Raw genomic sequence first — 20,115 nt, 5'->3', positions numbered from 1 at the left:
CACCTCTCAAGTTGGTTTTAGAAAAGGCAGAGGAACCAGAGATCAAATTGCCAACATCCGCTGGATCATCAAAAAAGCAAGAGAGTTCCAGAAAAACATCTATTTCTGCTTTATTGACTATGTCAACGCCTTTGACTGTGTGGATCACAATAAACTGTGGAAAATTCTGAAAGAGATGGGAATACCAGACCACCTGACCTGCCTCTTGAGAAACCTATATGAAGATCAGGAAGCAACAGTTAGAACTGGATATGGAACAACAGACTGGTTCCAAATAGGAAAAAGAGTACGTCAAGGCTGTATATTGTCACCCTGCTCATTTAGCTTATATGCAGAGTTCATCATGCAAAATGCTGGGCTGGATGAAGCACAAGTTGGAATCAAGATTGCCAGGAGAAATATCAATAACCTCAGATATGCAGATGACACCACCCTTATGGCAGAAAGTGAAGAGGAACTAAAAAGCCTCTTGATAAAAGTGAAAGAGGAGAGTGAAAAAGTTGGCTTAAAGCTTAACATTCAGAAAACTAAGTTCATGGCATCTGGTCCCATCACTTCATGGCAAATAGATGGGGAAACAGTGGAAACAGTGGCTGACTTTATTTTGGGGGCTCCAAAATCACTGCAGATGGTGATTGCAGCCATGGAATTAAAAGGCGCTTACTCCTTGGAAAGAAAGTTATGACCAACCTAGATAGCATATTAAAAAGCAGAGACATTACTTTGCCAACAAATGTCCGTCTAGTCAAGGCTATGGTTTTTCCAGTGGTCATGTATGGATGTGAGAGTTGGACTATAAGGAAAGCTGAGCACCAAAGAGTTGATGCTTTTGAGCCGTGGTGTTGGAGAAGACTCTTGAGAGTCCCTTGGACTGCAAAGAGATCCAACCAGTCCATCCTAAAGGAGATCAGTCCTGGGTGTTCATTGGAAGGACTGATGCTGAAGCTGAAACTCCCATACTTTGGCCACCTGATGCGAGGAGTTGACTCATTGGAAAAGACCCTGATGCTGGGAGGGATTGGGGGCGGGAGGAGAAGGAGACAACAGAGGATGAGATGGCTGGATGGCATCACCGGCTCGATGGACATGAGTTTTGAGTAAACTCCGGGAATTGGTGATGGACAGGGAGGCCTGGCATGCTGCGATTCACGGGGTCGCAAAGAGTCGGACACAACTGAGCGACTGAACTGAACTGAACTGAATGATCAATTAGATGCAATTCAAGAATGTACGTTTATTTAAAATTTTTAAATTGTAGTATAGTTGATTTACAATATTGTTTAAGTTTCTGATGTACAGTCCTTTGGGCTCTACAGTTGGTCCTTGTAGGTTATCTATTTAACACATATTAGTGTGCATATATTAATCCCAGCCTCCTAATTTACCCCTCCCTTTACCTCCCTTTCCTCTTTGGTAGTCATAAGTTTGTTTTCTGTTTTCCTGTGTCTCTTTCTGTTTTAGAATCAAGTTCATTTGTATCTTTTCTTAAGAGAAACATAAAACAACTACAGTTATAAGAAATCCTCCTTAGTGGTTGCTCCCTGCTCCCACTACTGTAGCAGTTTTATATGTATCCTTCTAGATCTTTTTCTATGTGTTTATATAAGAGATATAGACAAAGATATATATATATATATTTGTATGTATTAGTACACACACATACATATACAGATGTATAGCTGGTTGAAATTTTCTCTCCCCTGCACTGTCCTCTGTTGTTTCTCCTTATGTGTGTTGGTTTTTTATAAAACAGAGTAAGTGATCAGAGACACGTGGTGGCTGCACCCCAGTCCTGTTATGAGAGGCTGTCCAGGTGAGCAAAAGCGATTGCCTGTCTTTGGGATTCACTGCTCTGAGGAAAAAAACTAAAATTCCTCCTCCAGAGAGAAGCCAGGGCTGTGGGAATGAGCTTGGAACCACAACCATGCATCTGGAACTCAGGGGCCATGGCCTTCTCTGCCTCCAAGACAGCTGGGCCACTGGGAGTGGAGGAACAGGTGAGGGCTGAACAGGGTCACCTGGGAAAGGAGAGAAGTAGGGGGACAGGACCTGGATGCCCATGCCAGGCTGACCCCATAGGCACTGAAGAGCCATACAATAGGAAAACTGAAGTTTTGTACCATCTGGCTTTTTGAGTGATCATGATCAACAGAGTGTTTTCCTAAAGCCAATTAGTGCAATTATGCACTTCCCTCGTGGCTCTGATGGTAAGGAATCTGCCTGCAATGCAGGAGACCCGGGTTCTATCCCTGGGTTGGGAAGATCCACTGAAGTAGGGAATGGCAACCCACTCTAGTATTCTTGCCTGGAGAATTCCATGGACAGAATAGCCTGGCAGGCTCCAGTCCATGGGGTGCAAAGAGTCAGGCACGACTGAGCAACTAACACACTACATATTAGTCTGCTTAAAACATCATATATTTTTCTTTCTTAGCAAACAGAGATGAATGCCATCTTTTAAGTTAGCTGCTTGGTATGGGTTTCATGATGCGTGGAATCATTGTCTTATGGACGGACATCTGCATTGTTTACAATGATCTATTATTGCCAACAATGCTTCGTGGACCCATTTTGAACATGTAGCTTCTTGCCCACACATTTTCCTGTCTGTGTATGTAGCACTGATGTTGGTAAATGGATTTACACATTTACATTGCTCCACTAATTTATATTCCCATCAAAGTGCATAAGACCACAGACATCTTTCCCATGCCTAAGTGTCTCCATGTTTTTTATTCTGCCCAACTACCAGGGGACTTCACTGTGTGGTAATGACCTCCCTACCCTGGAAGCGGACAAAGAAGAGTTATAACTTCATTTCTTGAGGTGGAGGTGGAGGAGCTTCCTCCCCAGTGGGGAGGCTACATCACATGGCCCCCAATTCCCTGGGTTCTGTGCTTATTCCCCAAACTAGAGAAACGTGTGTGGATGGGAGTGCAGAGTTCTCTGAAACTCTGAGACAACCTCGCCCTTCTGGTTCTCCCAGGGGGGCTGGAAAGTAAGCCCTGACGTTTACAGGGCCTGCGGGGAGTGAATCAGGCTTTTACTTTCACCAGTAATAGATCTCACTTCTGGGGACTGGCTTGGATCATTTTGCTTTCCCTGTAGCAGAGAATATGCTTCCCCATGAGAAAGAGGGGCTCAGTGAGCAGAAACTCAGATGTCCTGGAGCTCGATCCCCACATACACTCTCTTTTTTTAAAAATTGAAGTATAGTTGATTTACAATATTGTGTTACTTTCAATTGTATAGCAAAGTGATTTAGTTATATGCATGTGAAGTGAAAATCACTCAGTCGTGTCCGACTCTTTGAGACCCCATGGACTACACGGTCTGTGGAATTCTCCAGGCCAGAATACTGGAGTGGGTAGCCGTTTCCTTCTCCAGGGGATCTTCCCAACGCAGGGATTGAACCCAGGTCTCTTGCATTGCAGGCAGATTCTTTACCAGCTGAGCCACCATGGAAGCCCAAGAATACTGGAGGGGGTAGCCTATCTCTTCTCCAGGGGATCTTACATATTCTTTTTTCTCAATTCCTTTCTATTATAGGTTATTACAAGATACTGAATTTAGGTCCCTGTGCCATACTGTAGGTCCTTGATGTTTCTCTGTTTTACATATGGTTGTGTGCAACTGCTGCCCATAGACACTGTTAATCTGGGAAACAGTCCTCGCTGCACAGCGCAGTTACCGTACTGACACCTAGGGCTGGTCATAAGGACGGAGAAAATGATAGAAGTGCTCTGGAAACTGCTTTCTCTGAGAGCATCCGTGGGTCCTCCGTGGACACTGGGAACCCTGCTGTACTACACCTCCGGCAGTAAGGCTTGGACTGTGCCAATCCCCTCCTCCAAAACCCTGGGGGGCTCCCTACTGCCTGCAGAGGGGCATCCCACCACTCAAAGAGGCGTCCCAGGCCTCCCCTGCGGGGCCATCATGCACCTCGGGCTCACGCAGTGTTTGCCTGTGAGCTCTCTCTCCTTCTTGCTCTGAGTCCAGGCTTTTCCTTAATTGTCTCTGCATTTCCAGATCCAACTCATCCTTCTATTTTTAATTACAAAATTATTTATCTATTATTTTCGTCCCCCCATGAGGCTTGTGGGACCTTAGTTCCCCAAGCAGGGATTGAACCTGGGCCAAAGCAGTGAAAGCCCCGAGTCCTAACCACTGGGCCACCAAGGAATTCCTTCTGCTCATCTTTTTAGGTCACTTTTTACATGACAAGTCCTATCCCTTCAAATGCACCCAGAGGTATCAACCTTATCCCAGGGAAGCTTCTATCAGTGAGCTTCTATCAGGGACCCCCCACTTCTAACCCTTACTCTGCACCAATCACCACACAGTTACACTTCTATCTATAGTATTATGTGTGTCCAAGCATAAAACGTGGTGGAAATAGCATACAATAAAGAATCTAAGGTTTGACTTTCAGATTCGCCACATAGTAGGTGGCCTTGGGGAAATTAGTCAACTGCCCAGGGCCTCAGTTTTTCTATCTGTAAAATGCGGGCAATTACTCCCACTCACAGGCTTATTTGGTAATCATCAGTTCTTGGCCATGTGTCTGTGCATGTGTGTGCACACGAGTGTGTGTGTATTGACTTCCTAGGGGACATTTGGCACTGGGTAGAGACATTTTTGATTGTCACAACCTGGGAGGGATGTTTCTGGTATCTAGTGGGCAGAGGTCATGCACGCATGCATGCAAAGTTGCTTCAGTTATGTCTGACTCTTTGAGACCCCATGGACTGTAACCCACCCAGGTTCCAGGGGATTCTCTGGGCAAGAATACTGGAATGGGTGGCCATGCCCTACTCCAGGCGATCTTCCTGACCCAGGGATCAAACCAGCGTTTCCTACAACTCCTGCATTGGCAGGCAGGTTCTTTACCACTAGTGCCACCCAGGAAGCCCCAGGTAGAGGTCAGGGATGCCCAAGCATCCTACAATACATAGGACAGCTCCCATGACAAAGAATCCTGTGACCCCAAATGTCAATAGTGGTGAAGCTGTGAAACCCGGTGTAGACAAAGTAACGCATAAATGCATAGGGTGCCTGTGCACTTTCTGGTTCACAGTAGGTGCTCGCTGAATGGCAGGGACTGCTTCTGACTCAGCCCTATGTTGTCCAACAGCTCCCAGGACAGGGCTGAGCTCCGGGCAGCTGGGTGTCAGGACTGGGAAGGGAGGAAAGAAAGTACAGAGGGAATATTCTTATTCTTGTAGGTTCTAAGGAAAGGCAGTTGAAGACTCAAATTTGGGGATGTGGAGGTTCCAGGGGAGTAAGGGGTCGGGGGGAGTTCTCCACGTGGACTATTATTTGGAAGGGAGGCTGGTGGTTGAAGGGGATGGCTGGGAGATGTGTGGGGATCCCCTCCAAGTTCTGCCTGCCCCTCTTGGGCCAGTATGACTTAATGGACCAGGCACTTTTTGTTTCTGGCTCTGAATCACGGTGAGGAGGCATGCGGCATGATTCAGGTTGAAGGGCTTGACCAGGGCAAGCCACCCAAATGACTATTTCAGTAATAACACTACGCACTTTTATGTTTTCCTTTCATCACTGATCTCAAAGCACAGTGCAAACATTAATTAAGACTCTCGGCATCCCATGAGGATACGTGTGTAAATATCACTCTCCCCACTTGACTACGAGGGTAACTTGAGCCGAGGAGGGCAGGTGGCTTAGTGCAGCGTGGCTCATACCTTGTTGAAGCTCCACCTTGGAGAAGCTGGGGCTTAACAGCCTCCCTGCCCCTCCAACTGTGACTTCTTTCTTCCCTTCCCAGGCCCTCTTGGTGATGCCATGCACAGAAATGGTTTCTTACCCTCCCACTGGGGCAGGAGATTGATGGCTCCAATGCAGAGGTGCGGGGCATAGGGAGACACTCACTCTGACAGGTCCCCTGACTGCCCTGTGTACCCACTTCTGCGAGGGGCGGTGAGGGAACAGAGGATGATATCAGAGGGGAATTGAAACACTGTTTTTAGGAGTGACACCCTGGGGGTAATGTTCCTCAGAATTTTCCCAAAATGTTAACACAGGGTCAACTGGGTTAAGCAAATAAGAGGGTTCCTTGTATTATTCTTGCAAATGTTCTGTAAACTTGAAATTACTTCTGAATAGAAGGTTAAAACGGAAAAGGCAGATGCTTTTTCTAGAGCCACAGCCCTTTCTTAGAACCGCAGCAGCCAATGCCGTTGCGAGTCCAAAAGAAACACTGGAGAAAAAGACAAGGGGAAAACGTGTTCAAAAAAACAGACAACGCTCCCTTCCCACCCCGGTTCCCGAGCCAAAAAAATAGCACAAAATCTGGCAGAAGGAAACCCCTTCCCCTGAGCGCTGCAGGCTTGCCTCCCCGGGCGATGCGGCACCGCTGTCCTCGCACGTCGGGGCGCTGCAGTGGCGGGCGCGCCCCTCCCTGCCCCCGCGCCGACACTGCCCCTGGCGGTGACTCACGCCAGGCAGCCCTTAAATACGCGGAGGACCGGGGAGCCGCACTGATGCTGCAGCCTTGAGCCACCCCACGTCCTCCTCTCCGGTTCCCTCTGGTCGACGGCAAGCAGGCGGGAGGGCGCCGAGCTGCTGGTAAGTAGGCGGGTCGGCCTCCTGCCTCCTCCCTCCCTTCTACCGGACTGGAAGGACCCGGCTACCCTCCCCCTCCCTTTCTGCTGACCCCGCTCCCCCGGGGAAGAGAGTCCAGAAGAGGCAGGGCTGGCGTGGTGCCTGAGGATGCTCTCAGAACGCGCCTCACTGCTGCCCAGGCGCCTGGGGCCACAGCCCGCCGCCGCTGATCCCTGACCCGCCTCTGGCTCCACTTGTCCTACCCATCCCCGAAGTCGACCTGAGATGCTCAGAAGATGTTTTAGATCGGCAAGACGCATGGAAAGTTGACTAAATTATCACACCAGTTACCCATCAAGTGTACCTCCATCGGGAGAAGAGTTTTCTCTTTTTTTAAGTTTCAGATGATTCAAACCCAGGTCTTCTTCTTCAGCACTTACTATGGTGGCCACCAGTGGTCCATGGTGAATTTGGGTCTCTCAGGGATTGCTGGGGGCTCCCCAGGCAAGAGCTGTCCTCTTTTCATAGACTGACTCACAGTTGCTACAAAAGCAGCTTCAGCAGATGTTCTGGTGTCTGGTTTGGATTCCAATTTGGAATTCCGCTGTGGATTCAGAATTTTTCCGGATGCTAAGTTTGTGTGTGGCTTAGGCCACTTTCCCCTCTTGCCTTGGCCGCTAATGGCTTTGGGCGGAGAGCGTCAGGGCTGAAGATGGATTTGTGATGAGGGTGGTTTGCATTTAAGACTGTGACTGTTGTACCTTTACCAGCTTCTCTGCTCACATATAGAGGCAGGAGCGGGGCCAAGGAACCAACTGTGGAAAACCAGAACTTTTCTAGAGTTTCCCAGCCATGCTGAGTGTGAGAGTGCCCGTCTACCTCCAGGGCCAAATGTGTGACCTCTGAGCGGGCTGCAACTCTCTCTTGGATGACACATCACTCAGACTGAAGGTGCTAGATGCCCATCTGAAGTGCTCTGGCTTCTCCTTTAGGATTATATCACCATATGTCGACCAGTGTGGGCACCACTGGCTCCATAATTTAGAACTTCTCTAATGCCTGTCATTTCTTACACTCTGCCTTGAACATCTGGGGTACATTCAGGGCCAGACCGTCCTATTTGCCTGTGGTCCTGAGTCAGCCAGACAGGCTCTGCGGGGAGGAGAGAGTATGTGAGAGACGTCAGAGCCAGGGAGAAGGGTTCTGAACAGACCCTGCAGAGAGTCAGGACATGGAAGGCTCTCCCAGGGCTGGAGACACTACTTGGCTTGCTCAGCAAATGGAAGGGGTGGTGGGGTGTGGGTGGAAGTAGATCCAGATGGGGAGAAGTCAGGAGAGCTGGGGCAGAAGCTGTTCCAACTCTGTCCTGCCAATGCTTGCTCCTGGGGCAGTGATCACACACAGCAATTTGCTTCGCTGAGTCCTGACCGCCGAAGACTGACTCCAGCTTCTGGTTTCACTGCCTCCCTGGGCTTTGGGGACATGGGATTTAGAAACTTCTTTCAAGATCCTTTGAGGAGGGGCTGATCCATCTCATCAAAGTTGGGCCCCCCAGGTGTTACCCTGAGAAGGGGGCTGTAGCCCAAGGCTTTTAAAATAAAAGCCCCAAGTGGGAGTGTCTCTTTGCTCTGCTGGCAAGTTTGTCAGTATCTCCTGCTGCTTCTGCCAACCTAATTACAGCCCTGCTCTGGCCTCTTCAGGAAACCCTACCTCCCCTAACCCCGGGGCTGGAAAGGATTGGCTTTTTCGTTCTCATTTTCTTCTTTAAACAGATGAACTGTATGTTGACTTTGATGGGCCATGAGAGATGGGGTCAATGACTGAACCAGGTGGGGGATGAGGGTGTGGCCACCCTTCCTTTGGGGTTCCAGGATGTATTTGGGGGTAAAGCCCTGAACGGGACTGTGTGTTGAGATGATGGGGTCAATCCCTCTGGTTCCTTCCCTCCATTCCTCCAGGGCACTCAGGTGAAACTGAGCAAACATAGGCATCAGGGCAGACTTGAGGAAGAACATCTCTCAGACCATGCAGCCTGGGAGTTGGGAGAGGCACTTGATCTTGAATAATCATGCTGGGCAGCTAGAGAGTGGACTGTAGATGAATCTGAGATCATTTTAGGATGGAGAGAGAGAAGCCACCTCTTTCTGCTTCCAGGTGCTGCCAGACACATTGTTGATGAGATCCTAAAGCCTCATGTTAAGGTTCAGGGGGTCACGAAGCATTATGGTTAGATAGAACCCTGATCTGGGTGTCTGGAGTCTTCCATCGATTATGTGACCTTAGGCAAGACCCCTCATTCCTCTGGGCCCCTTAATTTTCCCATCTACACATTGAACAGATGGTTAGATCAGATGGGCTCAGAGGACCCTGGTACTTTGGATGCCTTGCCCTCTAAGTGCTGCTTCTGGAAGCAGCCTCCACTGCTGGATTCAACTCAGTTCAGACCCCAGATTTATGACAGGGATGGAGAAAGGACCACTGACGGAAATAGCAACAGAGGGGGCTGGACTGGGTCTGTGGCCTGACCTTCAGCTCCCACATCCAGGGTTCAGTCTCTCTTTACTACTTGGCAGTAAACGACATATATCAGGAGTGTGGGGTCCCGGCTGACCTAGGTCTCAAGTGGTGGTAAGGGCTGTGGACCCCTGTGTCAGAGTCACTTGGGGAATTTGTTAAATGTGCAGGGTTCTGGGCACCCACTCACCCCAGACCTCAGGATCAGGAGCTCTGTGGGTGGAGCCTCCAGAGATTCCGATTTTACTCAACAGGTGGATGAACAATAATTGTAAGTAACGTTTAGTAGGTACTCACTTGGGGCCAAGAGCGAGTCTAAGTGCTTTCCATGTAATCCTCAGTGATGTGATGCCGTGAGGTCTGTTCTGTTAAGCAAACTTCCCAGGTACTTCCAGACAGTTTTTGTATACTGATTGGGGTTGGGGGGGGGGTTACCTCATATCAGTGAGATGGGAGGTTAGGACGCAGTGAGCCTCTTAGTGACGTCAGATCCAGTGGACCATGTACAGAGGAGCAGCTGGACTGAGGCTGACACTGGCTGAGTGCGGGGGAGACAACACAGCTCCCTCGTGAATGGGGCAACATCACAGTGCACACGAAGCCACGTTTTGGGAGGCCTCTCTAGGGGAAGGACACAGGCCAGGGAGAGAGATCTCCTGTCTGGGGCTCAGTTTCCCCAGATGGGCCAGGAGGTGGCCTCCCAAAGGCCCCCTCTGAGCTCCCCCATCCATGAAATGGCTATTGGCCATGTGAAAATGCACCAGTTAACAAGCAGGATTACCCTGCCTGGAAAACTTCTGAAGCATGGTGGGCCTGAAAAGATGGATACAAGGTCCTCAAGCCTCAGTGTGAAGGTGGCACTGCTGGTGGTTCCATGTGACGGTGGTTCCAGGGGACGGTGGGAATGGTGGGGCTTCAGGCCAAATCTCCCTTCTGTCTCCGGGAAGATATCAGAGCAGCCCAGGGGCCTTGGGAGTCTTTACAGGAGGGGAAACTGAGGTCTGGAGAATTTACCTAAACTAAACTCCAATTTAAGAGTCAAGACTGGGTAGCACATCTGTCTCCAAGACTCTTTCCAAAATCTTTGCTCCGTGGCATTGAAATAAGAAGGCGTCTCCTCCCAGGGAAGCTCGTGTTTAGGGAATGTGAAAGATGGTATTAAACCCCAAAGTCCCAACCCACCAGCCAACAAAGCCCAGGGCTTCAAGGCTAATTATGTGTTTGCCCATGAGTCACATAGACAGTTCTTGCTAAGGCGACCCAGAGCCAGAACGCCGGGTCGGAGTGCTTCTCCTCCTGGGGAGGGACCACGTCAGAGTGCCCAGGTGAGCTGTGTGTCTGTCTTTCTGTGTACTGCGGGCTCAGTGAATTCCCCAGGCCTGCGACAGACACCAGGCTGTGCCCCCTACCAGGACAGGGGCTGGTCGCTGCAGTGACTGAGAACGCGTTTGGCTGCTTGGAGGAGGAAGGTGTAATTAGGGTAGCTTTGTGGGACTTTAACTGGCATTTGTCATGGCTACCAAGCGGCGCAGGGCAGCGTGGGCTATTAGGCCGCTGTGTACTGGGCTCCTGAGTGCCTCGGGCTGCCACGGACGCTGGCCATCCTTACTGGAAATCTAAGGGCCTGCCCGGGGTCCAGCCCTGCTCCTACGGTCCCTCCCTCCCCAGAGGCTCTGCAGCTGGGTTTGGAGTGGGCTCCCCAGAGGTCCTTTGGAACGTCAGTGTCAGCTGCAACAACAATAAGTGCTGGCAAGTAGGGCCACTGCATGTGGTGCTGGGGTGGGCTCTGCAGATGGGAGGGTTTTATAAGAAGGAAAATCTGCAAATTTTTGCAATATTTGTCAAGCTGAGTGTGGTTTGTTTTAAACAACAGTGGCTCTATTCCTATAAGGGAATTATCTTGTGCTTCAGCCTCCAAAATCGCAAGGTACCTCCCCTGGCCCTGGGCCCTTCCTGGGGCTGGTTTGATGCCCCTCCCCAGGTGGGGAGTGCAAACTCAGAGAGGTCTGAGATGTGTCCTCAGAAGGTACCTTGGCCCACACCCTCATTTATAGATGGGGAAACTTGAGAGGCTGCCCTGGGCTTGCCAGGTTATGGGCACTTTAATTTAATCTCTAATACTTGGGTGACAATACCAGTTTGAAGCATTCTGGGCCTAGAAGCTGAGTACTGCATGGCTCATAACCAGAAGTGACGCTTCACCTTTGGTAAGTTAGTCCAGGGAGTGGATCTCTCTCACACACATATCAAGGGGATGGGCCAACACCCACCGCAGTCTGCACGGACTCCCTGGGAGTGCAGACACTATTGTCCTGGTAGATGGCTCTCATGTCCTTGCTCTGACACCCAGCCTTAGAATCCTAACTTCTTGGGGATGAACAGGACACCAGCTGTCATCCAGCTCAGTACTCCACCCGGTGTAGGAACCTGTTCTCCAGCATCCTTACCAAGTAGTTGCTCAGTTTCTATTTGAACACTTTCAGTGACGGGGAGCTTCCTACCTTATAAGTTTGCCCGTTCTGATTCTGACAAGCTGTCTTTGGTGATGAACTGAAATATGTGACCCCATAGTTTCTGCACACTGGTTTGGACCTTGGGGGCCACATGAGGAAGGCTGCTTTCTTTATCCCAGTTCAGCCCTTGACATATATTAAGAAAGTGCTTGCAGATTCTTCACATCTCTTCTTTTGGCTATTCATCCACAGTTCCTGCAGTGGATGCAAGGATGTTCTGGTGTCTGCATCCCTTCACCCTCCTCAAACTCTTCTCCAGAAGCCCTTCAGGAGACCAGTTTATCACTGGTTTTCTTCAAGTTCAGGGTGAAACTGAGAACAGCACTGCTGATGTGGACTGATGAGGGCAGTGTAGAGGAAGACAATCACCTCCTTTGTTCCATACTTAACACTTCTATTAATGCAATCTACAATCACATTAGCTTTTGTGAGCAGTCTTCCTTCTCTGTTACCATCAATTAAAAAGCCCTAACATCTAAGGGTGGATGTTAATTCACTTTTTCAGTGACCCCTATCTAAGCTGTTCATTTTCTGCTCTCAAGTTCTGGATCTGACATTTGCCTATACAAGTTCATCCTTTTAAATGTGTCCATAGCTTATTCTGGCCCCCTTTCCTTTTCATCTTGATTTCATTAGTCAAGTTGTTATTTTTCTTTCTTCTCTCTACAGTTTTACATACTTATTTGAGTCTTTGAAGGTAAAGCACAGCAGGTCAGGGCTTGGACGGGCTGTGACTAAGGCAACAGTCAAGGTCTGGGGTGGGATGAACTTGGGTTCTGTCCTGAGAGTAAACTTTTTTGGGGCAGGGGAGGGTTGTATTGAGTTGAGACCAGGTAGAGAAGCCAGGACTATTCAGAGTTATGGACCAGACTCAGGACCCCATGAGTTCCCGGGAACAGAGAGGTCAAGGAAATACCTTGTCTACCCAGTCAGTTTATGGTGTTATAGACCATCATTTGAAATTCCTTCCTCTGACTCAGGACTTTTGCTCATTAAAAGGAGAGGCACTGCATTAACAATCAAAAGTTTTCATCCAGGTGTCTGAAGATCTTGGCTCGAGGCTTTAAGCCTCAGTTTTCCTGCTTCCTATGTCCCTTAAAATGATGGGAATGCATGATCGGCAGTTCTTAACCCTTTGGGAGTTAGAGACCTCTTTGAACCTCAGATGGAAGTTACAGATGCTCTACACATACACAGAAATCCTTCATCCCTTGACTAAGAATGCCAAGGTTAAAAGCACTTTGAGGCCTTCCTGCCTGCAAGAGTCTATAAGGGCATATTGTGGGTGAGCTTGGCACATGCTCACACATTTTCACAATGCTGTACAGATCACCCCCACAGCCTTTCTCCTATCTGCCCCTCACAATGGCCCCAGGTGGGGACAGTGGTTATCAACATCACTGAGGGTGAGGAAGCTGAGCCTGTAGGCCTCAAACTTCATTCAAGATCTAACAACTAGTTAGTGGCTCTTAAAGAGTCACATAGGGCCCAACTCCCATGCCCCACTCTCCATTTTCTATACAGTTTATAGGCTTGAACTCAAATACGACAACTTCCATGACTTTGGATCCATTCTCAGATCAGTACCATGTCTGAGGGAACATTTGGGCCTACCTACCACCTTTCAGCATGTCCGACTCTTTGTGAGCCCCTGGACTGTAACCCACCAGGCTCCTCTGTCCTTGGAATTCTCCAGACAAGAATACTACAGTGGGTAGCCATTCCCATCTCCAGGGGATCTTCCTGACTCAGGGATCAGACCAGGGTCTCCCATATTGCAGGCAGATTCTTTACCGTCTGAGCCACCAGGGAAGCCCTCTCAGCTCAAAGTACATCCTAAGTTTTCTGGGACTTACTCAAGGCCACTCAATGTTTCTTTTGGAAAGTGGGCCTGGTACCCAGAAGTCAGACTCCAGACATCAGCTGACTCACAGCAGTCCTTTCAGCGAGACAGGAAGTGGTGTGGATAATTTCCTTTTATTGGGAAGGTGGTTTGCATTAAACCTGGATGAAGCACCTGTGAAAGGGTTAACACAGGGGCAGGCTGTTGCTGGTGGTGATGGGGCAGGGCGGGGCCCAGGAAGAGCAAAAACTGAGCTTCCCTGCAGTCTCTCCCACCAGATCACTGCATGGTCCCACTCTGCTGGCTGCCGCAGCTCCTCCCAGCAGCCTCCGTGTTCATGGCCTCAGCATCTTCCCCTGGGTTCAGACCCGGTTTATGTGTTCTCATTTCCTATTGGTTTCTCCTGAGGAAGCCATGTTCAGCCAGCAAGTCCAGGAACTGAGAGGGACACAGAGATGGATAAGATACTGTTCCTGACTTAAGGAACTCGTCGGGATGGGGCACCAGCAGCCCTGCCCTTGTGAAGCCTATTGAGTAGTGAGGAGGCAGATGGGGTCACAGGGGACGCCACATGTGGCCTCTATGGCTGGGTTGGGAGGGAGGTTGGGAAAACCACCGGCATTGGAGGACGACTAAAGCTGATTCATGGAATCCTAAGGTGGCAGCACGTGAAGTGTGGGGAAGATTTGGATGAGGATGAAGAGCCCTCTAGGTTGGGGAGATTGCTTGAGCAAAGGCCTGGAAGTAGGAAGGCTGGCGGGAAAGATGAAGAGGCTTGCAGATCAAGCTATAGGTAGCACGAGATGGGCACATGGCCATGGGGTTCAAAGGCAAGCTGGTGTTTGGCACCCAAGGTTGATGCTGGCTTCAAGGTAGCTGCAGTGTCAGTGAGGCAGTCCTGACCCATGTACTCTCTCTCCCTTTGCAGAGGCCATGCCACTGAAACATTATCTCCTTTTGCTGGTGGGCTGCCAGGCCTGGGCTGCAGGCTTGGCCTTCTATGGCTGCCCGAGCGAGTGCACCTGCTCCAGGGCCTCCCAGGTGGAATGCACGGGGGCGCGCATCGTGGTGGTTCCCACCCCGCTGCCCTGGAATGCCATGAGCCTGCAGATCCTCAACACACACATCACTGAACTCAATGAGTCCCCCTTCCTCAACATCTCAGCCCTGATCGCGCTGCGGATTGAGAAGAACGAGCTGGCCCACATTGCTCCCGGTGCCTTCCGTAGCCTCGGCTCGCTGCGCTACCTCAGCCTTGCCAACAACAAGCTCCAGATCCTGCCTGTTGGCCTCTTCCAGGGCCTGGATAACCTCGAGTCGCTCCTGCTGTCCAGCAACCAGTTGGTGCAGATCCAGCCGGCCCACTTCACCCACTTCAGCAACCTCAAGGAGCTGCAGCTTCACGGCAACCACTTGGAGTACATCCCTGATGGGGTCTTCGACCACATGGTGGGCCTCACCAAGCTCAATCTGGGCAAGAACAGCCTCACTCACCTCTCACCCCGGGTCTTCCAGCACCTGCGCAACCTCCAGGTCCTCCGGCTGTATGAGAACAGGCTCTCAGACATCCCCATGGGCTGTTTTGACGGGCTCAGCAACCTCCAAGAGCTGGCCCTGCAGCAGAACCAGATTGGAGTGCTGTCCCCTGGCCTCTTCCACAACAACCGTAACCTTCAGAAGCTCTACCTGTCCAACAACCACATCTCCCAGCTGCCCCCCGGCATCTTCCTGCAGCTGCCCCAGCTCAACCGGCTCACGCTCTTTGGGAATTCCCTGAAGGAGCTCTCTCCCGGCATCTTTGGACCCATGCACAACCTGCGGGAGCTATGGCTCTACGACAACCACATCACCTCCCTCCCCGATAATGTCTTCAGCAACCTCCGCCAGCTGCAGGTCCTGATCCTCAGCCGCAACCAGATCAGCTACATTTCCCCGGATGCCTTCAATGGGCTGGTGGAGCTGCGGGAGCTGTCCCTCCACACCAATGCACTGCAGGAGCTGGATGGAAGCATCTTCCGCATGTTGGCCAACCTGCAGAACATCTCCCTGCAGAACAACCGCCTTCGGCAGCTCCCTGGAAACCTCTTCGCCAACGTCAATGACCTGTTGACCATCCAGCTGCAGAACAACCAGCTGGAGAACCTGCCCTTGGGCATCTTTGATCACCTGGGGAAGCTATGTGAGCTGCGGCTCTACGACAACCCCTGGAGGTGTGACTCAGACATCCTTCCGCTCCACAACTGGCTCCTGGTCAACAAGGCCAGGCTGGGGACAGACAGCCTCCCTGTGTGTTTCAGCCCAGCCAGTGTCCGTGGCCAGTCCCTCATCATCATCAATGTCAATGTTGTTGTCCCCAGTGTCCAGGGCCCAGTCGTGCCCAGCTACCCAGAGACGCCGACATACCCGGACACGTCCAGCCACCCTGACACGTCCAGCTACCCTGACACGTCCAGCTACCCTGACACCACCTCCATCTCCTCCACCACTGACTTCACCAGCCCCTCAGGGGACTACACCGATCTGACCACCATCAACACCACCGAGAAACGTGACCGGGGGGGCATGACCCCGGCCCAGAGTGGGCTGGCCATTGCTGCCATTGTCATCGGCATCATTGCCCTGGCCTGTTCCCTGGCTGCCTGCATCTGCTGTTGCTGCTGCAAGAAGAGGAGCCACGCGGTCCTGATGCAGATGAAGGCACCCAATGAGTGTTAGAGAGGAGGGCTGGAGTAAGGGCTGGGGGACAAGTGGGACCCCCAGAGGACCCAGGATTTCACTGTGCTGCCTCCACCTCTGGGTCCACAGACCATCCCCTGTCACTCTCTCTCGGGTCCCCTAGAGAAAGGCACCCCTACCTTTTCCTGACCTGCCTGGTTCTCCTGTAGACAAGGTTCTGGCAGAACCTTCTTACTACCAGGGAGATCTAACCTGCCATGGAAAAAAATCCTGTAGTGGTCCCAATTCACATCCCTGGGCTTCTTTCAAGAAAGCCCCTCCTCTAAAGCTCACCAGCTCTCCTCCAAAACTTGCCTTCCCTGTGTCTGTGCCCCTGTGGGCCTCTGTAGACACGGTTTTCACACACCTGCCACTTTGTGGGAACAGTTCTCCACCGGGACAGCCCCTCTCCCAAGTATTATGTAAGTTGATTCCCCTTCTTTGCTCCTCTTGTTTGTGGCATGGCTCCACCCTCTCCCCTCAAATGAAAAGTCTCTCTTCATTTCCTGCTCCTGAAGGCAAGGTGACTTTTTCTCCTCAAAGGAGGCTTCAAACCTTTTAGCTGCTTTTTCAAGAACTGCCAAATGCCCTGGCTTTCAGGATGCTATGAGAGAGAGAAAGGGAAAACTGAGGCTGCTCAGTTCCTGAAGGCAGAGCCATCATCAGTATCTCTCTTGTGATTTTTATCTGGAAAAGGAAGAAAGGCACCAGTGCAACAAGTTTTGCCTCTTTAGAGAATATTTCTGAACTGCAAACTTTGCTTTGAAAATTTTAGTCCTTTAAGGAATAAAATCATGTAGAAGTTCTGACCTCCCTAAAACATGAAAGTCAGCTTATTGGTATTGGATGGAGAAAGCAATCTGGTACCTGGGGGTCCTTGTGTTCACCTGCAAGGTTTTTCTCTTTTAACTGTTTCTGGAAGTGTAACCTACATACAGAAAAGTGGGAGCATGCAGGTGTATAGTTTGATGGATTTTCACAAACCGTACACACCTGTGTGATTAGTACCCAGTTCAAGAAATGAGACATCACCAGGATCCTCCATCTGGGGCTTTTACTGGAGAAGACTGGGGCTTGTGGAGGTGGCATGGACTTAACCTGGGAACTGGCTCCTCACAGATCAGGATGGGCCCCTGCCTGCCCTCCCCTTGCAGCCTGTCCTTGCAAAGGCCCAGCTACCAGCGGTGGAGGAGAAGATATAGGTATACTCTGGCCTGAGCAGAAAATTGTATTCAATGCCAGACCTTCAGGCACCCAGACTGGCCAGGTCAGAAGCATCTCAACTAGAGAGGCCCATGCAACCACACACCCTACCCTGCCAACAAGCTGTCTGTTGCTCATTGGAGGTTCCTCTGCTTGGGCCTTTTATGGGCATGAGATGCCCTATATCTGTTTTTAATTTTCACTCTGCATCTGGGGAAGTGAAATAGCTCAGAGATGAGATCCTTTAATTGGACAGCCAAGTATAATAGAACCCAGCAATCCCTCTGGTCGTGGTAAAATTCTTCATAGACATTACAGTCAGCTAGAAACTGAACTTCAGCATTCTCACACATAGCAGGCAACACGGATTCAGACAGGTCAGGCTGGGTCAGGGACCTCTCTGAAGCTTCTCCCTGCCTGTAGTCTGCTTACAAGAGTTGAGTGCTTTGGTTCAGTGTTGCAGTCACATGAATGCCTGCCCTGGCCACCATTCCTGCTGCACACACATTCACACTGGTAAAGAAAGTACACGCATGACAATGCATGTCTTTCTCTGGACAACTGGTAGACCACTTTAGAAGTACAGACAGTGAAATGGAGACTTTCACGTGTCTGTGTCTGCCCAGAAAAGAGCTGTAGCCAATACTGTACAGATTTGGAAATCTGCCATCAATCCTTACTGGCCTTTACTAGTTTCCTCTGCCCCACGAGACAAATAAGAAATACACTTCGGCCTTAACAGCATGGTGCTGACAGGTCCCAACGAAGAGTCCAGGAACACATGTGTGTTAAGAACTAGTGCATTTTGTAGCTTTTCACTCTCTGTCACAGGAAATCTGGGGGAGATGTTGTTAGAGGCAAAAGACGTTATCTCCCCAAGGCAAATCTGGGTCTCCAAAATGTTTTCAAAATATTTATAGTACCGGGCAGACATGTACCTGGGTTTGCCAGGGTCTAAAAGGAAATGAGCCTAGAGCTTGGGGCTTGAGCATCATTTCCAATGGTGACCTGCCTTGTTGATCCTGGGCCCCAAAGGGGAAGTGTGGCCTACTCTCCCCCAGACAGGAAGCATGGTTTAGCACTGAATTCCTCAAAGGACTCCTTGTAAGGAGGCTCCAGCATCTCATTGTGCAAGGGTACAAGTGGGCCAGAGATATCAGAAAGGTGAGGAAGGAGTCTTCGTCATCCAGTGTGCCCTGTCAAGCTGAACCCAGGACCTCTGGGTATTGATAACATTGGCCATGACCTTGGAATATCTTCCTCTCTGGTCCAAGATACCTCGTGTGTCTCCAGATCAAAGGCTGGCCTGAGGGCAGCTGTCCTCAGATGAGTCCCCTGGAAAGCACCCTGGGTGGGGCTGGTGGGCCCTTTTCCTGACCTTCTGAGAGCCCCTGGTCCTTTCTCCCATCAGAGGCTGGAGGGAACCATTGAGCCTCCTCTTCCTTGGCAGGCCATGTGGTTTCTCTCAACCATGTTGTCTGGTCAGGAAGCTACCAGAAAAGGTGGGTGGAGTTTCGTTTCCAACAGGCTCTTGGCTCTTGGCATTTGCTCACTTCTTGGGGCTGAAGTGAGCTGCTTGGTTCCCCAGAAGTTGAGTTCATTTTTCCCCGTAGCTCATTGGCCTCTAGTCCTCCTTGTCAGTTCTCCATTTGGAGTGGAGGGTCAATATTGGAGGAAAGATAATAAAAACCGGTTAGAACCACTGTTTTTCAAAAATGTTTATCTGCATAGATACCCTTCAAAGCACTTAGCAGGCATTTTCTTTTTAATCCTCACTACAGCCCTGTGCAGGAGTGGTACACGTGTGAGGATCTAAAACCTCTTGTCTCCTGCAACATTATTTAACAGGCTGTGAGTGTTCCTTCTCTCTTTAAGCTCATACAAGAATTCATGGCCTGTCCTCGGCTTTCATTGCTAAACCAAGGAAAAGGGGAGTCACTGTCTTATTGCTCCCTGTCATCTTAGCTATTTGACCCCACCTGGTACTGTGTGGACCCAAAGCTTTGTAAATACAGGAAAAGTTAAACTCATCCATCCATTAAAGAAAAACTGGCTTTCCTCAAGGGAATGTTGGGCTGCGTGTATATTGCTCCTCCTCGTCAGGATTTAAAGGCACAACACCATTCTCAGAACCCTTCATGGGCAGCAATGGTGTCACAGGTGTCTGTGTGGTGCAGTGTTGGGAATCATTTCTAGACTCAGGAAGTTTATGAGGAGGAGGCAGCTACAGCCAACTAGATAACTGGAGTTGCTAGAGAGACATGGGAGGTAGCCTGCCTTTAGCTATGAATGACTCAAAGAAATCAACCTACAGATCCCACAGTCGGAGTTGAACTGGAGTTGCTGGGGAGGCAGTGGTGGTCTTAGGGAGGAGGTCATGGCTGTGGTTCAGAGAGGAGCGGGGTGGGCACTCCTCCAGGCCAAACTCCTCCCACTCTGAGCTTTTTTCTTCACCCAAGGAGGGATTGTTCTCACCAACTCATCGCCTTCGTGCTGCCTTCAAATGTGGATTGATTTTGCCTCACTTAGGGAATCATTGCAAATAGTCCCAGGTGCTTGGTGATGCATTTAGAGCTTTCTAGGCCCCCAGGGTTTTATAGAGTGTGAGCCCTGGTGGGCAAGGTGGGGGGGTCCATCTTTGCTGGATACTGCTTGTAACAGATTTGGAGTACAGAATCAACAATAAATGGTATACACAGGACACATGTGCTCCTATGGGCACCTTGACTAAGGGATCTCGCTATTGATTCTATGCTTGTTAAACGA

The 20,115-nt window shown here is 50.2% G+C and overlaps 1 protein-coding gene across 2 annotated transcripts; it reads left to right on the top strand.

Annotated features, from left to right (window-relative positions):
• Positions 1-6,428: 6,428 nt before the first annotated feature.
• On the top strand, positions 6,429-20,050 carry LRRC15 (leucine rich repeat containing 15). Of its 2 annotated transcripts, none has more exons than XM_043874213.1 (2): positions 6,429-6,585; positions 14,360-20,050. In XM_043874213.1, exon 2 carries the CDS (start codon positions 14,365-14,367, stop codon positions 16,144-16,146), a length of 1,782 nt encoding a protein of 593 aa, XP_043730148.1. In that variant the 5' UTR covers positions 6,429-6,585; positions 14,360-14,364; the 3' UTR covers positions 16,147-20,050. The 2 variants fall into 2 exon arrangements, with proteins under 2 accessions (XP_043730148.1, XP_043730149.1); XM_043874214.1 differs by lacking the exon at positions 6,429-6,585 and adding an exon at positions 10,263-10,400.
• The last annotated feature ends 65 nt before the right edge of the window (positions 20,051-20,115 follow it).

The sequence above is a fragment of the Cervus elaphus genome, chromosome 19 (assembly GCF_910594005.1).
Source record: "Cervus elaphus chromosome 19, mCerEla1.1, whole genome shotgun sequence".
Taxonomy (NCBI): Eukaryota; Metazoa; Chordata; class Mammalia; order Artiodactyla; family Cervidae; genus Cervus; species Cervus elaphus.
This window is presented reverse-complemented; position numbering and strand designations above follow the sequence as displayed.